At 41.2% G+C, this 18,230-nt stretch overlaps 1 protein-coding gene across 1 annotated transcript; it reads right to left on the reverse strand.

Annotated features, from left to right (window-relative positions):
• Positions 1–6: 6 nt before the first annotated feature.
• LOC129750619 (mediator of RNA polymerase II transcription subunit 23-like) lies at positions 7–5,994 on the reverse strand (the record flags this gene model as incomplete). Its single annotated transcript, XM_055745607.1, has 5 exons — positions 2,903–5,994; positions 2,468–2,785; positions 969–2,409; positions 725–899; positions 7–280 (listed from the first exon to the last, which is right to left on the reverse strand). Coding segments are annotated over exons 1-5 (2,253 nt in total), but the record flags the coding sequence as incomplete, so codon positions are not given.
• Between the last annotated feature and the right edge of the window lie 12,236 nt (positions 5,995–18,230).

Consider the following 18,230-nt stretch of genomic DNA (forward strand, 5'->3'; position numbering starts at 1 on the left):
TGGGAAACATTGGAGCGTATGTTGGGACCACGAGTGGGGCGTATTTTGCATGATGCTGGCCAGAAGCTCCTTGCACCAGGTGCTCGATTGTGGGTCATTGCCCGTTCCGGTGATGTGCATCGAGCGGGCCAGCGTTAGAATGAGAGCCCGGTTCAGCTCCTCACTTTCGGCCGAAACAATGTTGCCCGGTGTTTTCGGTTCGTTCACGTACCGGGACAGCTGGGCTTGAACTTCGACCGAGCCGAGACCGGTGATCAGACGCAAGGCGGTAGATTCAACACTGGGGGCAAAAGATATAGTTAAGTAGACTGTTAAATTTAGCATTTTTCATCTATAATCAAAATATTCAAGACTGTTTGAGATTGAGCCAGAATTTGAGAATGCTATGCTTAAGTTGTCAATACGATAACCTGTTTGTCGAAGCCAAAAAAAAAGAATTCCATCAAAAGTTGGATCAGACGAAAAGCATCGACAAAAATCGTGTTTGAGTTTGAACTGAAACACATCCTCTGAATTCGTATGTTTTATAAGGTAATAAAAGAAACAGATGTCCAAGTTAGCCATTCCAAATGTTAAAAAGCATTCAATATCAAAATAATGTTTGATGTTGCGCAGACTCAAGTGATCTTGAAATGCTCTACACTTGGTCCGAAAGTGATCTGCACTCTACTTTCGAGACATTCTGCTGAATCGATCCAAATTGAAACTTCTGCTTCGTACTTACCACGAGTGCAGCTGCATCTGATTTGTGTGCGGAACCGATGCCAACGAGTGCAGATGGGACAGCAGGTTGACCCGATAGTGCGGCTGGATGTGGTGCATCCGATACGAGAACATTTCCAGCAGTGTGTACAGAATTCCCCAGGCGTGAGATTTAAAAACCTGTGGCAGCAGCTGACCTGAAGTGTTGGTAACAAAATTACAGTGTTACGAGACAATTTGGGTTAGAAGATATAAGGGCAACTTACTCAAAAATCCTTTAATTCCGAGCGATTCGATCTCGGTGTAGACCAACAACCGTGAGTAGGTTTCAACAAGCGCTGGTGCCATGTTGTTTGAATTCGGAATCGTGCTCTTGTTCTGAGCCTGTTTAATCATATGCGTGACGATGCTGTGGATCAGCGACATTTTGCTATGAATTGTGAGGCTATCGAGGACACACATCGACAGTGGAACAGTTGGAAGTTGCTGGGAGCCGCCGGCACCTCCCCCACTGGAAGCGTTCTTCGCATTGCCGAGAATGGTTTCAATTAGAGCTGCCATCGGACGGGAAAAGTAGTCCTGATTGGTGGAATAAGCGTTGCATAGCAGAGCGATTCTGTAGTCTGATCCCATGCACAGGGTCGAATTGTTGTTGGGCATCACCAAATGTTGTAGAAACTCGTGGTGGAGTTTTAAAGCAGTTGGAATCGGCCGATTGATGTTATACATTTCCGATTGAGCGCGCTTTAGAAGGTGAATCCAAATGCAGGTTGGAGCCATTTGATGGGTGCAGAGGGGATTGTTGTAATCCGGCACCGGTAAAGGGTCTTTTTCCGGATAGAGAATGTCGTATAGTTTCAAAATGGGAAGAAAGTTGGAAATGGAGTTGCGTTGGATGCTTCCTGAAATATACTGGAGCAGAACCCACATAAGGTGGTCGCGACCTCGTCTCAAATTTCGAACAGACAGTTTTTCGTGCAAAGAATTGACAATGTTCTGGAACGTTGCAAACTGGAACAGCACAAAGTAGATGAGCTGCGAGCTGAGATGCAACCAAACCCACTGAGTGTGACTTGAGATCATGTCCTCTCCTTCTCCGGTGTGGGCCGGTTCTTTTTCCGAACATTCCATGGCGCAAATCACCAACCACACCAACTGCTCCTCCAATGCGACACACTTTTGTTTGTGCTGTTTTTGAAGATTCAACATTGAGCAAACCATATCCCTCGAATAGGGCTGTTCCAGAACGAATCTCAACAGCTTAGTTTGTGGCTGCAATAGTTCCGATTCGTAGGGCAAATTGCCACGCAGCGAAAGCTTCAACGTGTTTGGATCGAGCTTCCATGGATTAATCAAGTTGTCCGCGTATGAGGAGTGCTCCACAATCGGCAGCATCGACGAGTGCCCAATTATGGACAACATCTGCGCCACGATCACAAACTCCTCGATGAAGTTTGCAATCAAATTGGCAATTCGCCAGTGGGTGTCCTGGTAATCCGCCTTCTGAATCTCGTTGATAATGAAGTACGCCGGAAGAAGACATGCGTTCCGGTTGAATATGTGCTCAATCACTTCGGTCAGTTCCAGCATCTGGGGCAAGATGCTCGAACTGATGGCGGATGGGAACGACAATGCCTTCTCCTTGCAGCACTTCATGATCTCCCGGACACCCTTGTAGTCGACACCGCTGATTATCTTACGGACAACCTGAAAACATTGATTTATTGAGTATTCAGCACCAAGAACCCACAAATCATTGAATTACCTGAAAACACTCGATCCAGAAGCTCTGGTTCTGGAAGATCAGCTTTTCGGAACTCATGATCTGTTCGCAGAGCAATCGGGCCGGAATGATGTTCATCCCGACCAGCTTGTTCAGCACCTGCATGTGCCGGTTCACCTTGTGCCGGTGATTAATGCCGGCCACGTAGATCAGATACTGGCGCAGGGCCGCTTCCTTCGTCTCCTGCGGCATCGAACCGAACGCGCCGGTAAACTTCTTGTAGCCCTCGTCGGCCCGCTTCTGCAGCTCGACATCGTCCACCATAGGCCCTTCATAGTCATAATCGTTGGTTTTCTCACCCTACCCAGACGGAAAAATGCATCATTGCGTAGCAGTAATACGATTACAACAACAAAAACAATGTTCAAAAATATTAATTCAAGTTTCTCCAGCTAATACAAACAAAACCGTACTCACAAGTATTTCCTCGATAAGTTTGATGATCTGGGTGTCTGAAGTCATGATATTTCGAGGGATTTAGCGCATAATTCACACGAAAAACGATAAATTTTGCAATTTTTTGGAGCCGCTGATGCCGGAAAACACCAAAACAACGCGCTTGTTTACAAAACATTCGAGAAATTTTGTCGGAGTTGGATCAGGATCAGGACGCAGCCAAACGTGGTTAGAAAAAGCTGATAAAAAGTGAAATGAAATCGGCGTGTAAGAGCGTAACGACGAAAAATTTCAGTTTTCGTGGAACTTCAAACGAGTCTGTGGTTTGCTTTCGGGTTAACTAGATGGTGCGTAGTTTCGAAACGTAAAATTCAGTGAATCTAATCAAGAAATTCGTTTGCCCTCATTTGATTAAAAAAAATGGAAAATTATAAGGTGTTTGGTGTAGTGGAAAGTGGAGTGAAGAAGGAAAATGCAATCGAGGAAACGTGTCCGAACCTTTTCAATTTATCGTGATTTGGTTTATGTTCGGTAGGAATACAGAAAATTGGAACGATCGTAAATCCTAGTGAGTAACCCCTTTTTGTTTTTAGAAGCAATAATTGCCAAACATTCTTCCCATTTGAATATTTCTTAACGTTATCAGAAGCGAAACCTTTCAATTTTAAATTCCCCTTTGAATTTAATTTTATTCGAAAATACCCTATTAGAAATGTGCCCTACTTTCTAATCTATTTATGGGTCAAGTACGATTTTTACATATAGGGGAGATAAGGGCATAACGAAAACCCGAGGCGAACTAGGCACCCCTCTTTTCAGCTTTTTTTCAGCTAAAAAGAAATTTCCTTATCACCTTTACAGAAATATAAAAAAAGCAACTTGGTTCTCAATACTGACTAAAATGTTATAAATTTTTGAGCTCTGGAAAATGACCTATTTAAATCATCTTGATCTATAATGGAAGCACTACAAATTGATGTACACAGTGTTGCTCAATTTTCACCATCATTAAATGTTTGATTTCTCACCATAATCAATTGTAAAACGCGTTTTTACTTTAACTTGTTGACTCGGGGCGAACAGAGCACCATTGATTGGGTATGATGGGCATTTTCTGCCGTAGAATCTAGCAGCGAATTCAACTCGATGAAGTTAACTGAATTATAGAGCTACAGCTTGATAGTTTACACCGGCTGATGATTTATTATATTGGCTAAGTGTCGGAGAGGTAATCAGAAGAATCGAGTTCGATTCGAAGTTGAGGCGGTTTTTTTTTTCATTTACCATTCATGATCAATTATTTTGATCTCCGCATTATACCGCTAGTAGCATCTTACGTCAAACAAAGCCCCAGAAACATGTATGAGTGTGGAAGAATTGTTTGTATAATACAAACAGACATACATTATTGTGTTATTGCTTTGATTGATGGATCCTCGACTCATTGTTTAGTGTAAAATGCATCGATCATGAACGGGAAATGAAAAAAAAAATCGCCTCGTCAAAAAATCGAACTCGAGTCCTCTGACTATCTCTCCGACACCTTACCAATACGCCAAATCGCCAAGCCGTAGCTCTATAATTCAGTTGACTTCATCGAGTTGATTTCGCTGCTAGCTTCCACGACAGAAAACGCGCGAGCGAGTGTAGGATAATGTACTAGAACTAGAAGTAATAAAATAAGAAATGCAAAAATAAAAAGTAATAATAAATTTAAAAAAAAAGTAAAATTTATTGCAATATTTGTCCGTTGGTAACCCTATGCACTTTTGGTCTGAAACCCATAGCAACGCGAACGCGCGTTCTGGTAAAAAGAAAAGAAAGAAAAAAAAATCCACTCGCGTTTTCGTCTGCCCACCCGAGTGTTTTAAATGTGACATCCTGGCGCTAGTGAATGAATTCGATATGGTCGTTCATCAGATGGACGTCAAAACTGTCTTTCTGAACGGAAATTTAAAAGAGTTTATCGATGTCGGCGATTCGAAGGTCGTTCGATTGAGGAAGAGCCTCTACGGCTTGAAGCAAGCGGATCGGATCGTTGGAACCAGCGATTCGACGACGAGATAAGAAAGCTTGGTTTCTATCCGTTGAAGAGTGACCACTGCGTTTACCGGTCTTGCAAACGAGGACTCACCCTCATCCTGTACATGGATGACATCCAGATGAAGGATCTTCTAGAAGTCAACACTTTCCTCGGAATAGCTATCAAGCGAGACTTCGGAAAGAGTGTCATCGAGTGTCATCAGGATATGTCGAGAAGGTTCTGCAGCGATTTGGTATGGCCGATTGCAAACCCGCAGGCACACCACTTGACACGAGCGTTCGCTGGACGAAGGTGAACGATGGTAAGGTTATCACCTAACAGCCGTTGAAAGAATTGATCGGTTGTCTACAATACCTGGCGACATATCCGAGGCCAGATATCTGTGGTGCGCAATGAGCAAGTACCAGGCCAGTCTGACGGATAGGCACTAGCAGGGCCTAAAGCGTGTTCTGCTATGCCTTCGAGGTACGACCGATACGGGAGTTGGTATTCAGAAACGTGAAATCAGAACTACTCATCGGATATGCTGATACAGATTTTGCCAACGACTCCTATGATCGAAGATCTGTTTCAGGCTACGCTTAAATGATCTTCGGTAATCTTATTTCGTGGTCAACGAAATGTGAGCTTTAAATGCCTTAATAAAACTACTTGTAAATAAAAAAATGAAATGTGAGCAGACGGTCAGTCTGCCGTCGATCGAAGTTGAGATAGGAGTCCTTTGCTATGCAGTCAATGAAGGTTTGTTGTTAACAAACTTCCTGGGTGAATTGGATGTGGTTAGAACTAGCACTCCTTTCATGGTAATGAAGGACAACATCTCTTGCATCCATTACGTGGAAGAGGAATGGACCCATCAGCAGATGAAGTATCTGGACGTGCAGTATGCATTCATCAGGGAGATCGTAAGAAGCGTCAGCTTTCTTTGAGACACGTCTCTAATATCATCTTAATAAATAAACATACAGTTTATTAATGCATGCATATCGCAAAACAGCGGTCGCTCTTATTAGAATTTATAGGGAGTTGGCTTTAATTTCTCTAGAATATCATAGATTTTATGGTAGTTATTTGCATGGCCGTAGGAACGGGGGGGGTTTTGGGGGTTAAACCCCCCCCCCCATGAGGATCCAAAAAAGCATGCGAGGTATTCTACTCTTCACACCAAATTTTAAATTCAGAACCAAATTATAATAATAGAGTAAGGTGAATCAAGATTATCAATCTCGAATAAAAACTAATGCCGAGACCTCAAAAATCCATCCCACTTTTTCAAAATTTTCTTACTTGTGCATATAAATTCAGGTCTGAATATTAAATTTTAAATTAAATTAAACCCATTTCGTAGGTTCTGATTCCATAATTCCCATAACCAAAATTGTATTCCTATTTTCGTATTTCGGATTCTGTATCCAGTTTAGAATTATGGATTTTCAGTTTGATAATCATAAGAAGTTAGAAATAAAAGCTGCTTTGCAATTCTGGTTCAAATTTGGTTTTGCATTTCACATCAAATTTGAATCACGCTTTTCGAGATTATATGCATTTTCACTATTTTGATAATAGTTTTCCGAATATGAAAAAAGAGAAATATTTAAATTCGAAGTTCTTAAACTTGATTCATACATAAAATTCAAACATTTAAAGCTTCAAAATGGCAATCCAAAATTAAAAAATCAGATTCAGATCATTGCAAATTAATATTTTAATGCTGATTCACAAAAATATAGATTAAACCTAAACTACAGAATATAAATTATAGATTCTTGAATGAGAGCTCAAAAACTAGGCTCATAAAATTCTGATCTGGAATTAGATTTGGAAAATCGAATTTTTTGTACATTTCAGAAATCGTATGGAAATTCGGATACAGATTCAAATTTTGCAATTTTTGAATTCAGGTTCAGAATTAAGATTCGGAATGCAGGTTAAAAATTCAGAAAAAAACCAGTTGGTAAATAAATTTTACATTCAACATAAATTATTGAGGAATTCCATAGATCATGAATTTATCACATGGCGGACTAAATACGAGATATCTCGTTTTTTCACTTGCAAAAGTGTGCTTTTTACACTTTGAAGTAAAGCTCAAATGGACTGAATTTAATTGCAATTTTTTTTTTGAAAAAACTGAAAACAAGATTTACCGTAACTTAAAAATGCTAAATTTGTAAAATTTAATCCAACGGTTTTTGAGATATAGAATGCTGAATTTCGGTGTTTCTCGTCATAGATTTCTTCGCGGTACTTAATGTGTTAAGATTGCTAGTCAATTCAATTTCGAGATTTCAAATTTTCAATCAAAATTATTTTCTAAGCACAGTTCAGCTGAAAATCACAAATAAAAGGTTCATTTTAAGTTATTTGTTTTATCCGAAAACCCCTAATTTCATTTTAAAAATCATCCACACGATTTTCATTATGGAATTGATTCTTCTTTATGAAAAATATTTGCTGTTAAAAAAACATTCTTACCTTATTAACATATTAAGGACGCCCAAAATTCGACATTTTATGTTTCAGAAACCAATAGTCAAAATTTTGCTAATTTCATATATTTGAGTAAGGGTCAGTGTTGTGTTAAATTTAGTAGAATGAGGTTTCATTATTAAATTTACGAACGCCAGCATCGATACGAAAAAACACTTCAATAGATAAAATCAATTTACGAACACACCGTTAGGATCAGGTTTTTCATCAAGCAAATTTGATCCGAAAATCTAATGATAATTATTTCCTACTTTTTTTTTTTTTAATACAAAAATTTTTAATATCAGAGTACTTAAAAATAAATAATCATATAGTCACACACCTAATTTGTTTTTTTTTTTGTTTTCGTGCAGTATTGGGCAATAAATCATAGATAAAAATAAGTCACCAAAACCCCCCCCATGAGTCGGTTCTTCCTACGGCCCTGGTTATTTGATATCCGTTCCAATCATTTATAGTTGTTTCATGTAGGGATTCTAAACGTAAGAGACATTTTCGGAAATTAATCTACATTTTTAGATACATTTACGATTTTGATTCAGCAGAACGACCCCTGAATCATATTTTCGAGTTGGATTTGTTGTTATGGCGGCGACTCTGGTTGCGCTGCGCAAATTTCGTGAAACGCGTCACAGCAATCTATCATCGGCTTAAGACGAAGTTTTAGCCAGCGAGCGCGCTTGAATGTTTGGCCATGGATGGAAACGGGATGAGTAGATGAAGCCGACCGACCGGCCATGCTCGTCATCAACATCCCATCTCATCCATACCGAGGAGAAACGACATTGCCTACAGAGCGTCCCATTTCTCCGTGGCCACTGCGCCGGTTGATGGACGGACGTTGGCCAGTCGACGCACTTTCTGTATACTTGTGTTGTGCGATCACAATCGAGAAGAACCACACAAGTAGTCTTTTAAGCGACGATGATGGTCACTTGAGCTGCTGCCAGACAGCCGGCCAAACCAGCCGTCATCATTGATGGTACAAGTAGGGATATTATTCATCATCAACGGTGGCTGGGATGTGGGAATGATGATCAGAGGAGGATCTCAACTCCATCCCCATAAGTGGCTTCGAACGATGGCCGCTCATCAAAATGGGTCAGTCAGTGGACGTGCTGGTTATTGTCTCTTGTTGACCTGACGCCAGATTTATAGAAAGCGGAGCAGCGAAATCACCAACAATTTGTGACATGTAGTTGGATGATGGATCCCTTTTTGATTCAGTCATTTTGAGCTAGGGTTAACGAACGTTCCTACAATGGTCACATTTGAAATCCAGATTCAGACCCTTAACTTGAAGTTCTTTGAGATACCTCAAGCAGATCCATGAAAAATAAATTGGGAAAATTCTTTTGACGCTCTTTTTCATAACCAGGAGGAAAGAACTTAAGTCAAGGAGTTAGGCTGAGTTTTTCAATCAGATCGGGCTGAGATTCGATCTGGACAGAAATGCGTATCGAACTTACGATTTGACTGTGGTTGGTGTTAAACCGCAAACGGGAGTAATGAGCTAGAAGGTATTTATTGAGAGGGAACCGATGTTTGAGAAAGTTGACACGATACTCTCGTTGTGAGAATGTTACTTTCATATTCAGAGCAAGAGTGTTGGAGAGAAAAGAGCTTTCAGATAGTAAGAGCTTTCTGTGTTCATGAGAGAAAACTTCAAGTGGTAAAAAAATGAAAAAGAACCTGTTTCCGATTAAACATCAATTTAATGCAAAACATATTCAGTCTTTTCTTGCTGTTTTTTTTGGGATTTTAACACTCTCGTCTTTTCTTGCTCATTTTCTCCATTTGTTCCAGTAGGGATACATTGAACTTTTCGGATTGGATGAGCTATAAAAGCATTCTAGTATATCTGGTTATTGAAGCATGATAATCTTTTCAGAAAAAATCCTGCCTATGCTACTCACGTCACGTCACGTCACACAGAATGCATAAAAGCATCGACTGATGATCATGATTGTGCTGCTGCGCTGCGGTGCATTGAACTCGCCGGGTCAGTAGCACCGAAAAGGGGTCACCTCCGACTACGAGAAGAGGTGTGAATCAACCTGTCAAAAAGTGACTGGCGTCTTCCCTGCTATGCGCATATGCATATGTTGGTAGGGCTCGGGAAGCAAGCAAGTAACAAACAACAGGTGAAGGAAGCTTGTCGCACTTCTCTCAAACGAGAGTGTGTTAGCTCATACGGGGGGAGAGCGTGAATGGATTTTTCGTTTATTTATGTTAGCAACTTCGAAGCGTCCATGTTTGCGCATGTCCAGATCATGGAAGTTTCATTTTTCCCAAAAGCTCACAGAAGTCGAGAGCCATCGTTTAGTCAAGCGTTTTCCAAGAAATGGCTATAGCTTTGGATTTTTTTTTGTTCTGTATTAAAAAAGAAGGAATAAAAAATCCAACACTTGTAATTAACAAATGAAAAAGAGAGCGAGCTCGCTCTCGGTTATTGGTAAAGCGAAACTTTTATGAATCTACCGACTCACGTCTCACTCAACATACGCAAGCCAAGTTCTCTGTGGAAACGATCATGACCGGACGACTCTCTCACTCTTGTCAGCTGTTGTTTGTTGCTCAGGTTCGGATTTCTCATGTAGGCTCTTTCCATTGATAAAAAATTCCATCACTGGAGAACGAGAGTGTAGTGTGAACGGGGTACGTACACGGAAAAATTTAGTTATTCATAAAATGTGTTGAGAATATACGTTCGTCATAACTAATCGATTGATGCTCAATATTTGTATACCCCCAATTCAATTTTGAGTAGATTTGGGTTGACAATATACAAATGAAAACTAAATCCCGATTATTCATACTCTGAATAAAAAGTTTGCTGTTGTTGGAATTTTATTTGAAGGGGTGTCGGAGCGAAAAAAAAAAAGTATTGAACCTTTTTGGTGGTATATCGCGGACGTTGGAAGGTGTGAGCCAGTTCCGAGGAAGCGCTAAGCAAGAAAAGGTACGGAAAGATAAGGCGCAGACAATCCGCGACGGTATGGGACGGAAGAACTTGAGAAACGAGTTCGATCTGATCGGGGAAATTCTCGGAATCAATCCGGACATTGCCACCCTGTGGATCTTTCGGCGGATGTGGATCAAACGGCATGAGTAAGTCCATTGTATCTTATTTTTCTTTGATGTAAGATTTCGAGCTTATGAAATTTTTCTTATTAGATGAACTATCAACTTCATTTATTTCCAGGAAAGTCAAAAAAAAAAATCAAAAACGAAAAAATCATACAAAAATATGACGAAGCTGTGCCTCCAAGTGAACCAGAAATTGTACTGTGCCTGTATCACCGGTGCTGGATTCTGGAAACGCTCCGGCGGACCCAAGAAACTATAAGTCGATTTCTTCTCATGGCATTTACTGTAAGCCAGTTGGTTAGCCTATTGAAAACACGGTGTTCATGAAATTGTTTGTTTCAGGTCATTTTCGGATAATCAACGATAGGTTGCAAAACAAACTGCTCCCAAAGATCAGCTGAACTTATAAACCGATACCGATACGATTCAGAACAACATTTCCAGCTACTCATCGTGCCACTACCGAAGGAAGCTGCTTCGGTGCTTCATTCAATCGGCGGCTTCATATTCATTCATTCAACACTTCGCGTATACTGCATTCCCATACAAAAATGTAAGTATTATAAGCACACAAGTCCCCGAGATCCGATAATGCATCCCGGAATAGTTCTCATAATAATATATGTCATGTAATTATTTTTTTTATTTTCAATCATGAAAAACTAAAGATTCGAATCTGACAAAAGTTTCCTCTAGATCTTCAAATTTCAGTTCGAACTCGAAATGAAAAGTAGCGCTGAAACCAATTTCGAAATATCATTTTATTAACATACTAGTTTTTCTATGTAAATAGTTTTTCACTTGGTAAAATAATTATTTAAGATTGAAATTAATTTCTCTTTTACAGATCCTCGACTCCCCCTGGGCCCCCTCTAGGTTTGGTAACATGTTGATGTGGCCAGTACCGGATGTTCAAACGAATGTCTTACCAGTTGAACCTTGAACCATGTTTGGTGTTACGTTTGTTGCCGATCTAAATGAGAAAGAACATTCCGGCATTAGAATTACCGGCATTATGTTGATTTGACAATAAATATTTTATAGCTACGGAAAAAATATAATTTTTATGATTTTTTTGGAGAAATTTTCATAAACGTTTACTTTCCTGAAGAAATCTTGAAAATGCATGGGCATCCCTACGTCAAAATACACAGAATTGACTAACTGGCTGGAAGCTTTCCAATGTATAAAAGCTCTTTAGACACGCTCTGCCTAAAACGCCCAAACTTAAAAGTGCGTGGAGACACTTTTCTGGAAACTGTATGGAATTTTATACAGATTAGAGTAACTTTGGTTACCGTGTATGTATGAATGATCATTCCTATGGAGTCAGGAAAGTCAATACTTGTTCTCATCGGTTGAAGCAACAGGCCATTTAGGGGAACATGCCCTATTACGCGCCACCTAAGCGAATCGCTGATTTTCTATGTATTCCACGTACAAATTGTGTTAAAAATGGATGTAATCGTTGAAGAAAAGTGTTTTCTACAAATGCCTATGATTTTTTATTACTCAAATTGCTATAGTTTCTTCAAAAACTTGATTTTTAAAAACCATATTCAAAGCCACAGATCAAAACTGTGTTGCAATTACGCGCCGCTGTGTATTCAATACGCGCCTAGCAGCCGAACACACCCGAGAGCAGCCGAAGACCGAAAACACACTAATACTTACAGACACTTTGACTGAAAAGAAAATCAAATTGGACTAATCAAAATTAAAAAAAAATGAAAAGTAGATTTTTTGGGCTGAATTAACGCTCAAAACATGGTTTTAGACTTTTTGTTCATTTTCAATGAAAATTGGCCTTTTTGAAAAATTTATGCTATTTTCAGAATACTACGATTGGCGCGTTATAACGAACGCATGGGCCGTGATAGAACATACCCATAAAAAGCATACCTTAGCGAGTTAAGTAAGACTTTTTAGCATAAAATCATAGTTTAGATTCTCCTCTATCGATGTGTCAGAAAATATTGTCTTATTCGTTTTGCTCTGCTTGGTGACACCTTATTAAAAGTGTTTTAAAATTTAGATCGAAATCAAGAAAAATCAAAATTGTGAAATTATCACAACACAGGGGCATTTTAAGGAAATATTCATACTTGCCATCATCAATCACAGCATTTAAAACAAATTGGTAATATTTTGCAGGCTTAAAATGTTTCAGATTCTTCAATACAAGGGTGGCGCGTATTAGCCACATGGGGCGTTATATGAACTTTTCCCCTACGTATACACCGTAAGCTATACAGGTTTCAGATGATGCTCCCAACTCCCAATTACGTCTACGTGTCGTGTCTCTCTTACACTAGCACTCGCCCGCCCGATGATATCGGTGCTGCAAATGCGAGAGTCCAGAACATCTCACCGATGTTGGATTGAGAAGCAACAAGTAAATTCAAATCGAATATTCTTGATCTCAGCTAAGAATCGGATAAAGATAGGGAAACTTGGATCAAATAATTATGGAGCCGTTTTCTGAATTTAGAAATAATTCTGTATTGTCATCACAATGTTGATTTCCAAAGGAGAAATTCTAATTTGTTTCTGACTCAAAAGGACAAGAGAAAACTGCACAACCTCAAATAATTGATTCACCTAACAGTACCATGCAGCTCTCCTTATATAAACAACCGATCAACTGGTTATCAAACCCACCATCCTTAAAATTCTGTCAACGCACGTTTTGTACCTTTTCATAGTCTAATCTCGATGGAATTCTTCCGTAAGTCCCGCTTGATGGTCATTCTCATTTTTTTGCCTTTTCTTTCGTTTGAAATAACTTTGCAAGTTCAGCTTTGATCAGGTTATCAGTATAATCGTTTCCATTAATAAAAATAGGATTTCATCGGTCGACGGCAGTTGTCACTCTGCAACCAAGCCTGCATTTCTTATCGTCGAATCGTTAATTCCAAGCACACCCCACTTGCTTCAAGCCTTACCGACGGAACGACTTCCGTCAACTCGGCATCTGAACTCTTGATGTAAAATACATTTTTGATGTCACATTTATTTATGATGTTATCAGTTTCCAATTGGGAACAATATGTACTTATAACATTTTTTCATATATCCCTACAGGTTATGGATCTGCGAGTAACCTTGGCGGGGAGCTGATACCCAACCCAGGTGAATGCTTTGATCGCAACGAATTGAAAAGCCTCTAATTCGACATCATAGCGCTGCAGCTGTGTATGCTGGAAGAGCTCCACGGTAAGTACGTTCCGAAATGGTCATACCATCTACCAGAGCTGCGACAACACACACGAGCTTGGAACAGCTTTTTTATTGTGGTGGGGAAGATGCAGAAGCGCGTGAGTGCACGAATGTGCCGATTGAGAATCAAGGCCCGTTTTTTAAATATCAGCATCATCAACGTGCACAGCCCTCGGATTGGAAATACTGGTGGATAAGACGAATTCTACGTGCAGCTGGAACGGGACTACGACCGTTCTCCAAAACATGATATCAATATGGTCATCGTGGATTTTGACGCTCAAGTCGGCCAGCTGACCAACGTAAACGGCGTAAGACTTTTAGATTCCGCCGCTTCCAAATGAATGACCGTACGTAGAACTTTTTCCCAGTACCGCCTCCCACACAAGTATACCTGGAGATCACCGTACCAATCACATATCAACCACGTTTTGATAGACAGCCGGCTCTTCTCAGACATCATCGACGTCAGACCTAGTCGTGTAAGTGGTCACCATCGTTTGAACTTTTTCGCAGACATCCACAACACATCATTCTTGAAAATCATGGAGAGCGCAATCGTTTGATCGGAGAGCAAAACAATGTGAAATGAAATTTTGATCTTTGTCGTTTGACTTTCATTCCATATGCGTAAATAATCATTCCACTTTCACATCCAAACATCAACCGGCGCAGCAGAGCGACGGATTTTTTTTCCACAGGAGGGAGTGAATAGAAAAGATTGCATTTGCTTATTGAGTCTGTAGGTTCTGCTGCGTGAAAGAGATAGGCGACGTCGTCAACTGTCGGAAATTCTGGTCGTTAGACCATCAAATCGTCGCTCTCGTGTACCAAGACACGAAATTTCGTTCGACAAACACACAAAAAAGAATGAATGTCGTTTCGTCTGATGGTAGTCGACTATTCTGCAAGTGTATGGTCGCAATTGTTTGATGGCACGAACATTGAAACTGATAGAAGCAGGATGTGTGACTGTCAGAGAAAATTTCGATGGTTTACAAGTCTGGCAGACCACTATCTGATGATGGTGAAGATGCGCCCAAAACTCTCCGTACTGAACAACATACGAAACCGACGCCTGTCTCGGTAAAATATCGCACCACTAAAGCATTCTGAGGTCGCAGCAGACTACGCGCCATCGCTTAAAGCAGTGCTGCCGTCAGAGAGCAACTTGACAATGCCCCTCTCGAGGACTCTTGGGTGGGATACCATCAAAACCAGGGGACTGTGATAAACGGAGAATCATCGTCAATGATCAAACAAATTTTGCTGCCAATGATTGAATTTGTGGTAATTTTTGGCAATTTGTTAGAGAGAATTAGAAGGTTTAAGTTGAAATGCGAGAAACCGGTGCTCAGAGAGAGTGAAAATGTTCTAATTGTTGCAATTTGTTAAGCAGTTGTGGAATTTTCACCATTACCATTCCAAATGCAAAGAATTTTCTCTCCACTGCAATCCCTTGATCAAAACAGTCATCAACAGCGTTGCGGAGAACGTCATCGGGCATGTGGATCAACTTGTTCGACGAGGAGTGTAGGAGGGTGATGAACAAAAAGAAAACCGCGCGGGTAGCGGTAGTGTGTAACAGTTATGTTTAATATCTCATGTATTCAGTAAGAATTATTCGCACTTAAGAATGTAACAAACCGATACTCTAATTGCCTCAGTGTGGACTTTTCACATAGTTTCGCACAGTTCCACACGTTCGAGTTAAATGTCAAGAAAAGAAATATGTCAAAAACGAAAGACATTTCCTTCCGTGCATGAAAAAACGGAAAAAAGAAGCGATTAGCGAGGCAACAATCGGTCGGAGTGTCGGTTCTCGGTTGGTGTGGTTTTTGTGTGCGCTGCGGGACGGATTCGGTGCTACCGCAAAGAACCGGCGCGGCTAGTAAGCATCCGGACAGCACAAAATCCGCGCGACATCGGCGAGTGCAGGATTCCATCCGGACAAAAGAATTCAGCGACAAAGTTGGGTGAGTTGCCAAAATCTCTATAACCACGAGAGGGACGAATGCCTCCTGTGGAGTTAAAATCCCTTTAAAATAAACAAACAAACTATAACCACGACAGGCAAAATCTCACCAAGTATTTTGGACAGATTCGTTCGTCGAATTCTTAATCGCTGATATTGGGCGGAGGCGAAATTATGCAGTTGTGTTAACCCCCATGGTTCCTCGCAGATCGTTTGGCAAACTGGCTTCAACTGGCAACGCTTCACCATCGAGAATTTCGGAGCACTCACCGATCGCCAAGAACAGTGCGACAGCAACAGTGTCCGGAAACCTATTGGTTGAATTGTGTCTTCGGGAAGATACGGACCAAGCGAGGATCGCCGAAAGGAGTGACCGCCAAAGCGGTATCAGCGAAGTTGCAGTCGCCGAAGGAGAAAGCATTCCGACATCCAAAAGTGCTTACCATAGGAGGACCGGCGCGGGACTCTGCATCAGGGAAAAACATCGACTCGTCACCAAGGCCTGGAAGTGCCGTGCCAAGTATTACCATCGTCGCTAGGTGGCAGCACCAGCAGGAGTTTCGGTGCCTAGGGCATTGCATGCTTGATCCGGATCTCCCGGATTTGCGAAGGATAATTCATTGGTTTTGCATGCTGGACAATCCACCAATGCTCTTCTCAGGATTTGAAGGCGCTTACGAGGAGGCCGGCACGCCTTTTCACATGCATGTTCCAGTGGCGGAAAATCGTTGCTGCTAAATGGCGCTTGTTTCGCTGCATGCGGCAGAGGTTACGCGATGACAAAGAGTAAGTGCCCATAATATTTTCCCTGAATACATGCAAAGCAATGGATACCAATTTTGATTTTGTTGTGGCCTATTTTGTTGTTGTGGAGTTACTTCCGTTGCCTTTGCGCACTCCCACACATCAGTCAAGTTCAAGAAAACCTTTAACAAGTGTATGTAGCATCCTATAATATGCCTCTGCTCTCACGCTAAAAGAGAGTATCTGAGAATCAAGAAGTATGTAACCTCCAAAAATGGCAGTGCAAAAATCGGGCAGCCAGCTGCCAAACACGGTCGTTTTGAAGGTTAATTGTCCCAAAATTAAAAAGTGTTAGTGGAATACCCTGGATAATGACACGAATACTAATAGCGCCAAATAGGACAATTGTATCTAGGTAGTCATCAGGTCAGTTGTGCGGCAGTCTGGATTTGGACCTGAATAGTGTTCCGAACCGGGACTCCACATTGGCGGTCCGTGCCAGTGTTTTTGGCATTTCCTTTCAGGAAGGAGGGAGGAATGGGCCAGTGCTTGAAGGAAACCTAGCACTGGTCATATAAAGCCGTTAGGCAACTAGAGATCCGACCGCACGTCAGGGCATGAAAAGTATGCGATCGCCCATTAGGGCAAAGGGGGATTCGATAGCCCTATGGGGTAAATGTGTTTTTATATTTGAGATTAAATCTCCAGCCCTCATTGAGCAAACCCTGTATCTCTAACCCATTATAGAGTGATTTTAATTTTAGAATATAGTGAGTGTAGTCATTTGGTCATGGCCATCGGTGAAAAATTAAGAGCCGGGTTCAGCCCATGGCAATATAAAAATAATATAAGTAATTAAAGAATGACGAAGCAATTATTAAAAAAGGGGAGAATGTGGCATCCTAGAACATGCCTCTACTCTCACGCTAAAAGAGAGTATCCGAAACTCAAGAAGTATGCAAGCGATGGTGTGCAATCGCTAGCACAACTGACCTCTAGTGCATCTAGGTAGTCATCAGGTCAGTTTGTGCTGCAGTCCGGATTTGGACCTGAATAGTGTTCAGAACCGGGACTTCACTGTGTAGAGAAGCATCTGTCTAAACGTGGAAAATCATCGACCGCGGAAGACGCAGCGAGGCCGAATTTCCAAAGAGAAAAAGCATTGCCTGGAGGAGGTGGTGCTTGAGAAGTTGGAGCAGCTGCATCATTTCTAGGAAACACGAAAATATAATCATAAACACAACGCATTCCGTGAAGGCTTTGTGCCGCAAGCCGAAATGTGCCGGGAAAAGGACGGATGCAAACCAGCAGCAGTAAGAATTGTGCCATCGTCTCAATATAGAATAATAATCTAACCAACCGATTTTTCAACCATTCGCTAAGAAAGACAAATCGAATGTGCGAAACCGTCATCTTCGATGCTTGAAAGTTTCGCTGCTGTATGTTTTCTTTCTAGCTGGTCGCCTACCTCCCATTTTTCCGTCGTCCCATCAATATGCCGGACGACCATTGCGACCGAGTTCAAGTTAGCTCAAACGCCAACCAAAAGTGAATGGGCGAGCGAGAGCTTTTTTCTGTAGCTGCTGCTGATCGAAGAGAACCTCTGTCTGTTCACTTTGGGACAACCATTCAGCTGACTGAGCGAGTGGGTTTCTCGCCTCACTCAGCTGGTTTGCGTTGCTTTGCTTTGGTTAGCCAGTTTGCGCTGGGTAAGGGTATGTTGTGTTTGGTGAGAAAATTAAACTGACTCGACTCGACGACTATAACAATTAGTCAAGTAGAATCAG

Source organism: Uranotaenia lowii, chromosome 3 (genome assembly GCF_029784155.1).
Source record: "Uranotaenia lowii strain MFRU-FL chromosome 3, ASM2978415v1, whole genome shotgun sequence".
Lineage (NCBI taxonomy): Eukaryota > Metazoa > Arthropoda > Insecta > Diptera > Culicidae > Uranotaenia > Uranotaenia lowii.